Source organism: Triticum dicoccoides, chromosome 7B (genome assembly GCF_002162155.2).
Source record: "Triticum dicoccoides isolate Atlit2015 ecotype Zavitan chromosome 7B, WEW_v2.0, whole genome shotgun sequence".
Lineage (NCBI taxonomy): Eukaryota > Viridiplantae > Streptophyta > Magnoliopsida > Poales > Poaceae > Triticum > Triticum dicoccoides.
The window spans coordinates 710266962-710282597 of NC_041393.1; the positions used below are offsets into that span (position 1 = coordinate 710266962).

Below are 15636 nucleotides of genomic sequence, written 5' to 3' on the forward strand. Positions count from 1 at the left end.
AGGTGTTGGAGGTGGCACCGAGGGCATGCGACTAGCAGGACCATCATCCGTCAGTGGCTTGGAGCGGGGCTTCTTTTTCTTAGGTTCAACCATAGGCAAGGCTTGAAACACTGGCTTGAAACCATCTCTTTTTGCAGAACTACGGGTGCAGCGATGCAGTTCAGAGTCGACAACAGGAGTATAACTGCGCTTGGGAGCCTTCTTCTTCTTTAGAGAAGGAGCAAAAAAGGAGAACTGCTCATCAGAAGCAGACGAAAACTGCAGGCCTGTGTCCTGCTCCAACTCCATCTGGTTGTCAGGAAAAAGATCACGAGCAATTCCCCTAGGAGGTGGGGAAGCAGACAGCGGGGCAACCATGCTGAACGAATCATCAATGATAATGTCAGAAACCCAATGGATGTTCTCAAAAGCCATAGACCACGATCTCTTGGAAAGGACCAGTTGCCCAAAAGGAGACTGCATGACCGGCTTTGGAACCTGAAGAGTAGTGCAGCGCCCCAACAGAGTATCAAAAGTTCGTCTCCAGGCCATTTCAGGAGGTAATGGTGGGCCATAAACAACCTGCACTCTACCAACAATAAGATCTGAAGGCTGGAACGGCACAATAGCCAAGGCATCAGGATCAACAGGTGGCGCATCTATCTGAATGACATTTTCATCCACATCCACAGCATGCTGAATACCAATCTAAAGATCACCCTGTCCAAGAACTGGCTCCACTGGTACAATATCAAGCTGAGCATCCAAAGCATTGTCTCCAATATCGTCCGGAACTTGCACAATCACAGCTGGATCTTGTACAATTGCCACATTTGGTAACATAGGATCAGCCTGAACTTCCTCTACCGACTGACTAACAGAGCCCGAGAACTCCTGCTGGTTAATGACCATAGACTCCTGATCAGGAGCAAGCTCCACTTGCACTGGGTCCACCTGATCATCCTGCTGATTGGCGTGCCAACCCCAACCAGCACCCTGATTATCATCCATTGGAGGCGGAGGAGGCGGCACATCGTTCCACCCAAGAGCAGGGTAAGGCGGAAGAGCGAAGATATTATCTTCATGGATTAAGTGACCAGGCATGGGGTGAGGATTACCGTCAAGAGGCATGGGATCTTCGTCTTGTGGCATTTGCTCAGCAAAATTGGCTCCTAAAATATAACAAGGCGCTGTCCAAGAAACCTTAGCACCACCCCAAGCAGCATAATCAGAGAACACCACGTCCTTGGGAACCAGAATATCCTCAGGGAAGGAGGCAAACACAATAGATCGGACGAGATATGGATCATCACTAATCCAATGATGGAACTGTCCAAAGGTATTAACAGCAGCCCTCAAATTCTCAGTATTACGGAGATCTAGGGGGACACCTAAGAACATCAAACATCCTTCACGAAAGCCTTGAACCCCCCGAAAACCCTCTCCGTGGTCATGCTTCAAAAAGCGAACAAATGAATCCTGACCAAGATCTTGAGGGGGTAGTTGAATCAAAGCAAAACGCTCACCAGCAAGCCATCATCATTGCTGGCCCACTCTCCTCTTCAGCCTGCAAGAGATTTGCCGCGGCTGCGGCATCCTCGTTAGCCATCCTCTTGTGGCACTCACGGGCCCAGTGGCCCTTGATGCTGCAATATCGGCACTTGTCCCGGTCGTCGTTGCCGGCACGTCGTCCAGCTCCGCCCTGGGTGTGACCGCCGCCTCTGTCGGTGCCGCCTCCACTACTCGGGGCACCGGCACCACGTCCTTGACGCATCCTCGCCTCCCAGTTCTTCGAGAATAGGAGTTGTCCACCGTCGAAGCTCTCGCGACCATCGTCAAGGCGGTCCTCAACCACCCGCATCCGGCCCATGAGCTCCTCGATGGAGAGCTCGCTCAGGTCAAGCAAAGTCTCGATGGAGACCGCTACCTGAGCGAAGCGAGGTGGCACGGAGTGGAGAAATTTCCGCACGACTCTCGCGTCGTCTATGGTGTCGCCGAGCGCGCGGAGCTGAGATGCAAGGCTGGAGATCCGCATGGCGAAGTCATCGACGAGCTCGCCCTCCTTGAAGGTGATGTTCTCAAAGTCCGCCTGCAGCTTCTGCGCGTTCACCTCGCACACGAGGTTGCTGCCGAGGCACTGGGTACAGATGGCTTCCCATGCCTCCTTGGCGCTTGCCTTCGCAGCGAGCATACCGTGCATCTCCGGCGGTGTGGCGTGCATGAGTGCCATCACGGCTTTCCTGTCCGCCTTTCTCTCGACCAGGTTGTCCTCCATGGGAACCCAAAGGCTCGCCGCATGGAGGTTGCACTCTATGATCAACACCCACTCACTGTAGTTCGAGCGCGTGAGCATCGGGAAGGTGATGGGCACGCTACCACTGATTGCGGTCTCGCGCACGATCTCCCTAACCACGACCTCACCGCGATGGTCGTGCCTGGACCGGTTGCGCCCTCGCCGCTCCTTCGAAGGCGGCGACTGGGAGCCGTCCTTTGATGGCCCCGACTGGGAACCACCTGAGGTGGTGCGTTGCTGCACTCCTTTTGCACCGGCCATGGCTACCGCGACCTGGAGCTCTGATGCCAATTGTTAGCCCAAGAAAACTCTCGGCTAGCTAATATTCCGATGAATGACCGGTGGAAGAGCTAAGTGCTGGTACTACTTGCTTGCGTTGCGTGCTACGTCTTGAGCTTGCATTGGTTTTCCTTGAAGAGGAAAGGGTGATGCAGCAATAGTAGCGTAAGTATTTCCCTCAGTTTTTGAGAACCAAGATATCAATCCAGTAGGAGGCTCCTCAAAAGTCCCACACACCTACACAAACAAAACAAGAAATCGCAACCAACGCGATAAAGGGATTGTCAATCCCTTCACGGCCACTTGCAAAAGTGAGATCTGATAGAGATAGTATGATAAGATAAATATGTTTTTGGTATTTTATAATGTAGATGTAAAAAGTAAAGATGCAAATAAAAGTAGATTGGAAGCAAATATGATAAGAGATAGACCCGGGGGCCATAGGTTTCACTAGAGGCTTCTCTCAAGATAGCATAAGTATTATGGTAGGTGAACAAATTACTGTCGAGCAATTGATAGAAAAGCGAATAGTTATGAGATTATCTAGGCATGATCATGTATATAGGCATCACGTCCGCAACAAGTAGACCGACTCCTGCCTGCATCTACTACTATTACTCCACACATCGACCGACTCCTGCCTGCATCTAGAGTATTAAGTTTGCAAAGAACAGAGTAACGCTTTAAGCAAGATGACATGATGTAGAGGGATAAACTCATGCAATATGATATAAACCCCATCTTTTTATCCTCGATGGCAACAATACAATATGTGCCTTGCAACCCTTTTTGTCACTGGGTAAGGACACCGCAAGATTGAACCAAAGCTAAGCACTTCTCCCATGGCAAGAAAGATCAATCTAGTAGGCCAAACCAAACTGATAATTCGAAGAGACTTGCAAAGATAACTCAATCATACATAAAACAATTCAGAGGAGATTCAAATATTTCTCATAGATAAACTTGATCATAAACCCACAATTCATCGGATCTCGATAAACACACCGCAAAAAGAGATTACATCGAATAGGTCTCCACAAGAGAGGGGGAGAACATTGTATTGAGATCCAAAAAGAGAGAAGAAGCCATCTAGCTAATAACTATGGACCCGAAGGTCTGTGGTAAACTACTCACAACTCATCTGACGGGCTATGGTGTTGATGTAGAAGCCCTCCATGGTCGATTCCCCCTCCGGCAGAACGCCGGCGAAGGCTCCAAGATGGGATCTCGCGGATACAAAAGGTTAAGGCGGTGGAAATTGTGTTTCGGGTGCTCCCTGGATGTTTTCGGGGTATGTAGGCTTATATAGGAGGAAGAGGTACGTCGGTGGCCGCCCGAGGGGCCCACGAGACAGGGAGGCGCGCCCTATAGGGGGGCGTGCCCTACCCTCTCGTGGCCGACTCGGCTGCTTCTTGACTTGCACTCCAAGTCCCCTGGATCACGTTCGTTCCAAAAATCACGCTTCCGAATGTTTCATTCCGTTTGAACTCCGTTTGATATTCTTTTTCTTCGAAATACTGAAATAGGCAAAAAAAACAGTAATACGGGCTGGGCCTCCAGTTAGTAGGTTAGTCCCAAAAATGATAATAATGTGTAAAATAAAGTCTATAAACATCCGAAAGGGGTAATATAATAATATGGAACAATCAAAAATTATAGATACATTGAAGACGTATCACTGCGCACACTAGCAAGTATGCACACACACACACTAGCGAACATACACGGATGGAGCTGCACTTGAGAAAGGAGTACTACTTGAATTGATCGGAGTGGAATAATTTACAACGATGGATGCATATGCCCTTTTATAGGGATGCTTGCCAGCTTCACTACACGAACTGTAGTACTAGTTCAGCTCAGCCTTTTGGACTAGATATAGTCTAATACTACTTCTCCAGCTTAGCCTTTTGACAGGAGAAAGACTACTACTACTCAGCTACTTCTCCACCTCAGTCTTGCGCAATGGCAGTGTCCTGTAGACAGGGTTTGACACAACACTATGTAGCTCAAGTTTCAGGCGTGCTACTTGGTTTCTGTAAACAAACAACTTGGTGAAAAGGCAGCATTTGGAATTCAGGATCTCTCTCCATACCTTACATTTGCATGGCAACAATGGAGCAAATTAACATGTCATACATGAAGTTCCACCTGTATACATTATACATCTTTTTGAAAGATTTTTTTGTATTGATTACATACATCATGACAATGTGATCTCAGGTGGTAATTAAATCTCAAGGTTAAAACCGAGGAACCGTGCACAAACGTCAGAGGGCCTTTTGCAGGAACGGAAAATGGACTGCAAATAGCATATATGTTAAACAACAGTTGGCTTGCCGCCATTAAACAGTTGAAAAACTAAGCATCCTGCTACCACGTCATGCATGTTCAGGGCTGGTTCAGATGAGGTGTCATCACTGAAGCCTGAAGATGGCCTCAGACAAGATCAACAAACTCAAGTGATAGCTATTCAACAGCTTAATTGGTGAAACACTTCCCTTTCACAAGAGGGCAACAAAATGTGGAATTGTAGAATACAAAACATGACACGGTAAGCAAAAGCAAAGAAGAACAGGTTTACGGAATCTGCACAGTTATATATATGTTCCAAAAGTTCTCTTTTAAAAAAATGAAATGCCTCCAAATAAACAAAGGAAACATCTGCACAGTATAATTAGTGTAAACATTTACTCCCTTTGTAAAGAAATATAAGAGCATTTAGATCTTGTAACAGACTTGGGATAGTATACAACTATAAATTCGGCACCAATTAATTATTTCCTGAATAAGTTTCTATAAGAATGCATTTTTCTAATGTTTCATCACATCTCACATCGAATGGGCTTGGTAGCTTAGCCAACCGCTGCTTTGAGAAGGCATAATAGGATAAGTGTACAGTAAAAGCAAAACATCCTAGAAAATGCTAGTGATCTAGCGTGGCCCAAGACACAGATGTTGAAACTTACCTTTGTCCAAAAGATCTCTGATAACTTAAGAAATAGAAAAACTAATCTCAGAATCTTATGGTCTCAACATTAATTGTAAGCATGCTGAAGCTGAACAAATTACTGTGCACACGGCGGCAGACCTGGGAAACAACAAGGAAAAACCGGCAGCACATAGAGATTCCCGGAAGAACAAAACGACCAGAAGAAATCAAAGTAAAGGCACAACAACAATGATCCCTCTGATCAACCAATCCTTTGACAGTCTCCAGGAACTTCAGTACATATATCAGATTCAGTTTAAACTTTAAACTCAATTGTTTCCAGCATTCCTTTGAGCCAAGAAAGACGCTTTATTTGGCACGTTCCACTGCAATATATATAAGGGATACCGAAGTAACTATAATAAAGCTAAACCACGGTGATCAAACTATACTTTGCGCTTGGCAGCTTTCTCCCATATATCAATAAAGATAGTAGGGCATGCTTTTTTCAGGTGCTCATACCCTACACTGTCCATCACATCATCTATTCTATCCAAAGAGTTGATAAATCCAATGCAAGCCTCTTTGAGCTTGCTGCAATGATGCTGGTCTGCAAGAGCTAACGTGTCCGCCACAGTCTTGGCATCAAGAAACTCAGAAAGTTTTCTCTCATACATCAACTTCATCCTTTCCATGACATACCTATCCGCAGCCACGAGCAAATGCCTGACCATTTCTTCATCATCATCATGAAGGTCGTCCAAGGGAGGCAACTCATCTGTATAGATGAAGTGGAGCAGTGCTTTGAAAACAGCGGGCTCCATGTCTTTAATGGTTATGCTCTGCCCCTGCCCACACTTATCCCTCATCGGCCCGTAGAGCTCCGCCTTGAATACCGGCGATCGCATTGCGAGGACGACCTTATGGGCAGTGAATACCTCATCTTTGACCTTGAAAGACACATCCGATTCCTCCCTCGCATCCATCAAACTTCTAAGATTGTGCAACAAGTCTGAAGGCGGCACTTCGATATTAAAGCTCATGTCGATCTTCCGCATCTGTGCCTCCTTCAACTTGATAACGGTGATGTCACACTTAATGAGAAGGATGTCGTCGGGGATGTACAAGTACGCCGACCCTTCGATCTGGCTCCTCCTCACGAACATGGAATGGTCCAAGCAGGATAAGGCATCACTAGAGGCCAAAGTTTTAAATAGCGCGCTAAGCATCTTAGCGCCGGACCTCTTTCAAATGCTATAGCGTGCTATAGCGGAGCTATAGCGCGCTATTTAAAATGTTTGTTCATTTGTTTGGACCAAAGTCTCTTAGCGCAAGACCTTTTATAAACGTTATAGCGTGCTACAGCGGAGCTATAGCGGGCTATTTGAAACAGTGCTAGAGGTAGTGGCGATTCTACTAGGGAGGCTTCAATAGGCTTATGCCTACCCTTCAAAATCCTATTTAAGCCAAACATACCACTTGACAAGTATATTGTGGTGGTTTACATACAACAATTGCAATGCATTTGCTAATTAGACTTAGGAAATTTGTGTTTTAAGCCTACCCTCCAATGCCCTGCTAGATTCGTCACTGACTAGAGGGGTTGCTGAACACCACAGGCGCCGTAGGTTTTGGCCATGTGAATTGCGCTGGCGACGTCCGTGCGGCCTGCTCGATCAGCATCAGATGGTACAGCGCCCTCACCTCCGCGTCCTTGCTCAGGAGCTCGAGGAAGACGGCGACGTGGTCCTTGCTGCCCTCCGTGTAGCCGTCTGGGTAGTAGCTGAGGCGCCAGTCGTAGCCGCCGACGGCGAAGGGGGCGGACTGGATGACCTTGCCGACGCCGAGGCCCTTCCACAGGCTGTAGCCTTCGATCTTGAACACGTGGTCGCCCCGCGCCTTCTCCGGGGTGCAGGTCGAGATCGTCGAGATCCCTGGGCTCTTGGGCGCCGCCATTGCTGGTCTCTCTGGGCTGGGTGGAGAGAGAAATTAAGCGCTGCGGGCGGCGGTGACGATGGGTGCCAGCGGGTTAGGAGAACGGAGCCGTGGAGGATCTGCAGGCGCTGCGGGGCGGCGGCCGCACGACGAGGGGAACGATGGGTGGAGCGGGCTGGGAGAACGGCGCCGAGGAGGATTTGCTGATTCGCGAGGCGACGGTTTTGGAGTTTGGACTCCGCAAAAATGGGTAATTTGGGGAAAGTGCTCGGCCCACGCCACCTGAAGCACGGCAACCGCTGTTGATCGTCGGCGAATGCTATATCTCGCTTATAGCGAGACTAGCATCCGTCTTGCCAGAATGGCTCGCACATATGGGCCGGCCCCTTAGCGCTGTCGCTCGCTCATTCAGTCGTGTGCCGGAGCAACTAATACTTGGCATGCTCTCATCCGTCATCACACGTCATGTGCTGAGTGTTTCCTTAGGGATTTGCATTTTTACATACGCGTTTTTGGGTTTTAGATGTTTTTTTGGCTTTTAGGGTTTTTCCCGTTTTCTTTAGGCATTAGACAAAAAAAATTGTTTTACAGAAAAATATGTTTTTTTGCTTCTACGAGAGATACATATTTGCTTGTGGTGAAAGCACAGCTGCGCCTCTTGAAATATAAAAAAAGCACATATTTGCTTCTCATGAAGGCACATGTTTTCTTCCGCGGGAAAAAAGTCGAAAAAACCCGCGCTTCTGGCTCATTTCTTTCTTTACTTTTTTCCATGGAATTTTTTTCTCGTCAAAACCTATTAACATGAGATCCAGTATGAAAGATCTCGATACGAGAAATCCAACCATGAAAACGGTTCAGGATTTGGACGCGCGGTTTAAGAGATAAAACATTTTGAATAAATGAATCTACGAAAAAAAGGAGAACTCCCAGGTTGCATCCGGGGTTTTCTCCTTCTTTTCTCTTTATCATTTTATTATATTTTTCCTTTGGGTTTCCTTCTTTTTTCTTCTTCATTGGTTTATGTTTTTCATCATTCTTCTTTGTGTCTTCCACAATTTTCACTGGGTTTTTCTTTTCTTTCGTAATTTTTTTTCTTTCTTATTCGGCTTTTACTAGTTTTTTTGCTTTTCTACTTTAGTTCCCCTTGTCTTTTTGGTGCTTTCTTATAGGTTTATATAGGTTCTCTTTGCTATCTTTGTACACTTTCTGTATACACCAGGAATAGTTTTTATATGCACGTATAACATTCTGAAAATACATAATTCATACTTTTTAAATCATATATTTTATATGTCAGCTTTCTTTTCATAGACATTATACACTTTTTTATACATTAGGAACATTTTATATGTAAAAAATTAAAATTCTCCAAATTCATGATTAACTTTTTTTATAACATATATTTTTATGTCCACTTTTTCCATAGACATTCTACATTATTTGTATACATCAGAAATATTTTTTATTTACACGTTCAGCACTGTCCAACTACATGATTAACATTTTTTTACACAAATATATTTTGATGTCTACTTTTTTCGACACACATCGTACATTTTTTATACACCACAAATATTTTTTATACAGATTTAATATTTTTCTAAATGCATGATTAACATTGATTTTGTTAGAACCTATAATATTTTTATTTCAACTTTTTCCATAAAATTGTACATTTTTTTGTATCCGTCTGAAATGTTTTTTTCTATACACACATAATTTTTTTAATGCATGATTAATATTTTTCAATCATTTTTGAAAAAAATATAGTATTTTTATTTCTAATTTCTTCCGTACAGATTGTATATTTTTGTATACATGTTTTACACATCGGAACCATTTTTTTGTTACACACTTAAAAAAATTATGCATGATTAACCTTTTTCAACTTTTGTATATAAAGGGTTTTTTATAATAGACATACTCAGAATATTTCAAAATATAATAGAAAGAAAAAAACATAAAATGAATGCAAAAAAGTGAAAAGAAAAACCGAAAGAAACAAAGTGATGGAGGTCTGTGTCCGGGCTGGGTCGGCCCAACTGGGCGGCTACCTTCAGCAAGACATCCTACTTTCTTGCTTGAAAGGAGACATAGGTGTGCCCGTTGGAGTTGTTGGATTTCTCCGAAGAGAAACACTACAAGAGTTGTTGGATTTTCTCAAGAGCGGGTAGTGGCATGGTTAACAAATTACTGATGGGCAATTGACAAATAGATAGCATTCATAACTATGATCATTCATGGCATAATCTTGTATGGGCATCACGTCTGTGACAAGTAGACCGTAATCGAACTGCATCTACTACTATTACTCTACACCAAAACCGCTATCGAGCATACATCTCAAGGTATTAAGTTTGCAAGAAATAGAGTAACACAATAAGCAAGATGACATGATGTAGACAAAAAGAAACCTATCAATAAGATAAATCTCTACCGTTTTATCCTTAGTAGTAACAACACATCATGTGCCTTTGTCCCTTTTTGTGGGAGAGATCATCGTGAGATTGAACCCACTACTACGTACCACTCCCTCTAAATAATTACCCATCTATTTTGCCCAGAGAAGACAAATAACTCGTAAAGCACAAATAGCTATTCAATTATACAACAAAAAAACTTCAAAGGATTCAATTACATTAGATGAACAATCTGATTATAAATCAACAAATCATCAGATCTCAACAAACACAACGTAAAAATTTCATCGGATTGATCTCAAAGGAGATTATTATATTGAAGATCAGAGAGAGAGAGAGAAGCCATCTAGCTACTACTATGGCTCAATATAGGTCCTAAAGGAACTACTTACACATCATCATGGAGGCAGCAAGGTTGATGAAGAGGCCTACCACGGTGGTTTTCCCCTTAGACACAGCACCGGAATATGGCTCCAGATGGGATCACTTCAGAATAGAGGCTTGCAGCCGCGATATATTTTTTTTCGGGTTTGCCTCTGAGGCTTTCGAGATATACGGGTATTTATGAGCCAAGAATTAGGTCAAACAAAGGCTTAGGGACCCCACATGGGCAGGTGGCATGGCTACCCGCTTGCCGCGCCACCAGGCCATGTGGCTGCCTCATGGGTCCCCTCGATCTCCCATGAAGCTTTTAGGGTCTCTTATTGTCCAGAAAAAGTCGTCAAAGAATTTCATCGTGTTTGAACCATCCTAGGTATGGTTTTACTATGAAACCAAAAACAAGAAGAAAAAAACATGAACTGACACTTGAAACTAAATTAATAAATTAGTCTAGCAATATATATATAATTATATATAAAGCACGCAAAAGCGATAATATAATAAAATTTAACAATAATTTTTTTTAGATATGTTGGAGACGTTTCACTTTTTTTCTTCCAACTCCCAAAAGGGGTTCTGCAAAGACTCGACTATTTTAGATACAAATTATTTTGGCAAGGAGACAGTGAAAATAAAAAGCATAGACTGGCCAAATGGAGTGTGGTTTGTAGGCCGAAAGACCAAGTCGGCCTTCGAATTCATGACTTGCATGTTAAGTGTGAGGCCCTACTTAGTAAATGACTGTTCAAACTTTTTATTGAGGATGACGTTTGGCAAACCATATTGTGCAACAAATATATAGGCCAAAAGGAGGTGTCTCAGATATATTGGAAACCTCGTGACACACACCTTGGGCTGGCCTAATGGCTGCAAAGAAACATTTTTTTTTTCACTTTGGGTCTTTCGCGAGAAAGGATGGGTCGGAGATTAATTTATGGGAAAACATCTGGCTAGGCAATGGCAGTCTCCGAGAATAATATCCAGTCTTGTACATCATTGTTCGCGATAAGAATACTACTATTGCGCTGGACGAACACCCGCTAGTAGGGACACCTAGCGCGCTCTTGACCCCCAGCCCCCACCTCCACCTCAGCGTCAGTGTCGTCTCCGACGGCACAGGCAGCGCAGAGCTCCTCCTTCGCAACGGTGTCAAAGGATCGAGAGTGTGCATAGGGATCGGCTGGTTGATGCTGGCCACTGGGCTAGCTCCTTCTGGGTGAGATGGAGCATAACACAACAACAGCCGAACACTACGCCATTCCACCTGACAAAGTTCGCATCTGTTCCGCCAAGATCGCATCAGGCGATCGGAGGAGGCGACCGGGATCCCTTGCGCGCCGCCGGTGACGCTGTCGATTCCCTCTCTCTCCGTCGGCCGCTCCGGCGGTGGGAGGGAGGGGGAACCCCGGGTCTGTTCTCTAGGTGGGTGTGCGGTAGGTTAGGGTTGAGGGAGACGCTGTCGAGGCCGTTGCGGTGGTGTCGCGTCGGAATAAACTTCTCCGGGCTCCGTTCGCGGTCAGGCGTGGCTTTTGCCTTCGTCTAGGAGCCAGCGGTGTTGGGGATCTCCGGATCTTGTCGAGGTCGCGGGCTATGGTGGTTGGAGGTCCATCGGCACTGGCCGTTTGGATCCTCAGATGGGCGATGGATGCAGGGAGACGAAGACCTTTCTTCTTCCTTATTGGTATGATTTGTTGCTGCTGTTCTTCTCCTTCCTCTGCGCTGATGCTGGTGGGAGATCCTACTTTGTCCGGGCGGATAGCCCGGCCGCGGTGCTGGACCGATCGGATGACTCGAGTTCTCTTACTTTCGGAAGGGACACTTTTCGCGGTACTCAAAGCCAAAGATGACGACGGCTGTTGCAGGTGTGTTGGATTGATGTCCATGCCCTCTCAGCGATGGTGTCAAGAAAGGAGAAAGCAGCGTGGCGGCAATTGTACCGTGGTCGAAGATGATGACCTGTTTGCGACTGGTTGCAGATCCTTCTGCTGCAGGAGTCTTCTTTCAAGATTCAGGGATGATGACACAGGGCTCCGGAGATCTTTTTGTGTTATGGTTGTGTTAGGATACTCTAGGTGTTCATGGTCCTTTGTGTTTGCGTTTCAGTGTGCTTGTAAGAGTCAACTTTGTACTGATTTGTAATTTGAATGAAGAATTTCTCGGAAAAAAACAGCCGAACAGTACGTGCGTGTGTTGATGCGTGAACATGGCTTATGCATGCAACGTGGGTAAAGATGAGACTTCCTAACACAACATGATGCAGGGCAGCAGCGGCCACTAGTACCTGATGAGTAATAATAAGATAATTTGAAAGTCAGAGATTCCACTAAAAGTTAAAATTTTCATAAGTTATCTTTCGTATGGAAGTTTGCTAATTAAGGACAACCTTGCACGACACAATTGGACAGGGAGCAAGAAGTGTTGTTTTTATATTAATGACGAGACTATCAAGTACCTCTTTTTTAATGCAATTGCCCATTCTACATGGCCAGTTATCCAAATAGCGTCAAATTCCTATCCGCCCACAAGTGTTGTCAATATTTTTGGTCATTGGTTGAATGGTATTTCAAATAGGTTCAAAACGCTAACAATGATGAGAGCGTATGCCTTACTTTGGTCGCTTTGGCTATGTAGAAATAATTTTGGTTTTAATGACAAAAATGTTTCTGCTCTGCCGGTTATTTTCCATTGTACGCATGTGCTCTACGCTACAAAGAACGGAGTGTCAACCGCTATTTAAGATGGTGTGTACATGTTTGGAGCAGGTGGCTACGAAGATTTTTTTTCCAACATGGGTGGCACCATAACCCACAAATTGATCCACCTCCTCTTTCGACGTATTGGTTTGGTTTCATTTCTTTTTGTCAGAGTTTTGTTGATTGGTTGTGTCCATGCGAGTTATGCAGAGGACAAGTGTAACTGATAAAATTTTATATCTACTTGATACTACATTTTGCATAATAAAAGTACCCTTTATCAAAAGAACAGATTATTCATTCAGAGGTGTCTCTGGAACAATCTGTTCTTTACTATTCTATTTTTATTTCATTGAAAAGTTTTGTTAGCATCTAAATATTTTATTCGTGATCCTCTTACTAATTGAGCCAAATTATCTCCGCTGCAACTTCATGACATGTAAATTAGTTATCTCGAAGTGTGATAGTTTAATTTATCCATTCAACTTCATTAATATTCAACACTGAATTAAATCTAGTTACAAATGTTTTTTTTCATAACATTCTATTATAAGGTCTATTTTTGGAATAAAATTTCACAATGTATGGTGCATTTCTTCTTATTCCTCATAATTTTCTTTTTAGCCCTCCAGAGAAAAGGTTAGCATCTCTCTATATCTCCCTATAGCAAAAGAAGAAAAATATCTCTCTTCATTGCATGTATCCCTTATTTTTCTAGACTAACTGATTTACTTGCCACAAACAAACAAAATTTTCAAGGGTAATTTCATCCTAACTTCACTATAATTATGTGCCTTCCACCATGCCGTAAATAATACACCTTAAATAAATGAACAGAGGGAGTATTCAACACTGAATTGAATCTAGTTATAAATGCTTTTTTCATAACCTTTAGCGTAAATTCTTTTCATTTGCCTGATTGTCAAACTTTATGAAGTTTTTCTCATGGTATAATAAGAAACATAATCCATTTTATTTAGCTTGTGATCATGATTGGGAGTATCTTAGTGATCTTGTAGAGTTGTAATTACACTCCGCATGTATTGATTTGCTGAATGTATGCAGTAAGAGAATTTCAGTTTCTCTTGTCGAAGATCTTGATTAGGGGTTTACACTTTTCTTCAGCAGATGCATCATGCATGGATACTTATTCGTCCGTTGTAAAGTTAATATAAAGTTGAGACATTTATTTTGAGAACCGATCGAGGAAATACTTGACAAGACAAGTTTTAAAACTCAACAAAATTATGCATGGGACACTCTCTATTTTAGGGCAGAAAAACCGAAGCAGCCAACTAACCTATCTGCATTTTTCTGACAAAGGAGAATTTTTGGCTAACTATCAACATGGCTAGTCCTATTCTGTGTACGCCTCTCCCTATCCTGACACATGAACGATTTAATCTCACCAATCAACTGCATATACCTCGAACAATCACAAGCGGGGTCTTGGATCACTTTGACTGCCATTGACGACGGCGTGACCCGCCGCAGAACCCGGCCGTCTCAACACAAGACTGTTGCTCCGGCAGGTATCGCCGGCGCCACTGCCCTGGCTCCTGAACAAGAAGAGACACCGTGCGCCATCGCCGCGCCTGCACGTGTAGAAATCGAGGCGGTCTCCCTTGCACATGCGGCTCTCCTCCACCAGCCGCCTCCACCGAGACCCAATGATCAGGTACGCCATGTTCGAGTTGATGAAGCGGAGGTTCACCTCCTTCTCACGGCCCTCAGCGTCGAGGACCGTGACCGAGACTCTGATCTCGGCGTTCAGGCCGTCGTCGCGGAGCTCCTCCAGCTCCGGGAAGAGCTCCGGGATGCGGCTAGCACGCACCGCCTCCTTGGTCAGCAGCAGCCGGTTCTGCCCCGCCTGGACGTCGGACTGCATTAACACCTTCGACAGCGCCCACTCGGCGTCATACACGCCGAGGCCGTCCATCACCGCCTGCCGGTGGCGCGCTTCTTCCACGGGGTCGATGCGGCAGCGGGAACCCGTGGCGCCGTTCATGCGGTTGCACCAGGAGCTACCGCCACCACCCTTGCTCCTGAACACAAAGAGGCACCGGTCGCCATCGCCGCGCCTGCACGTGTAGAAATCGAGGCGGTCTCCCTTGCACATGCGGCTCTCGTGCACGAGCCGCCTCCAATTATACCCCATGATCCGGTACGCCTTGTTCGAGTTGAGGTAGCAGAGTCTCACCTCCTTCTCACGGCCCTCCGCGTCGAGGACCTTGACCGAGAGTCTGTTCTCGGCGTTCAGGCCGTCGGCGCGGAGCTCCTCCAGCTCCGGGAAGAGCTCCGGGATGGAGCCAGCCCGCACAGCCTCCTTGGTGAAGAGCAACCGGTTCTGCCCCGCCTGGACGTCGGAATGCTCCAACACCCTGGACAGCGCCCAGTCGGCGTCGTACAGGCCGAGGCTGTCCATCACCTGCCGGTGCCGCGCTTCTTCCGCGGCGTCGATGCTGGAGCGGGAATCCATGGCGCCGTTCATGCGATTGCGCAGGGGAGATCGATCTATCTTCGTCTATCGACCGGTGGAATTTGGGATGCCACAGTCGGTACGCAGGATCGTTTAAATGGTATAGGAACGCCCCTATGGTCTGTTGTACGGAAAGAGATCTTTGTTCTTGTTGGAATTATCTGGAGATTGATCTTGTGCAGGGTATTCAAAGCATACTACAATCTCTGTTCAAAGTCTGCGGAATGTTTATCCGGTTTCGG

The 15636-nt window shown here is 45.2% G+C and overlaps 1 protein-coding gene and 1 pseudogene across 1 annotated transcript; both read right to left on the bottom strand.

Moving 5' to 3' along the window:
- Positions 1 to 5929: 5929 nt before the first annotated feature.
- Positions 5930 to 7476, bottom strand: LOC119337034 (BTB/POZ and MATH domain-containing protein 1-like). Its single transcript, XM_037609134.1, has 2 exons — positions 7180 to 7476; positions 5930 to 6635 (listed from the first exon to the last, which is right to left on the bottom strand). The coding sequence occupies exons 1-2, from the start codon at positions 7437 to 7439 to the stop codon at positions 5930 to 5932; spliced, it is 966 nt and encodes a 321-aa protein (XP_037465031.1). The 5' UTR covers positions 7440 to 7476.
- A 6659-nt stretch (positions 7477 to 14135) lies between these two features.
- Positions 14136 to 15432, bottom strand: LOC119342207 (annotated as a pseudogene).
- Between the last annotated feature and the right edge of the window lie 204 nt (positions 15433 to 15636).

Excerpts from the sequence above, each read along its gene's own strand:
- LOC119337034 (XM_037609134.1), bottom strand. The coding sequence starts at position 7,439 with ATGGCGGCGCCCAAGAGCCCAGGGATCTCGACGATCTCGACCTGCACC. Across the intron at positions 6,636-7,179 it reads AAGGACGCGGAGGTGAGGGC|GAGCCAGATCGAAGGGTCGG; the intron begins GCTGTACCATCT and ends GTTCGTGAGGAG.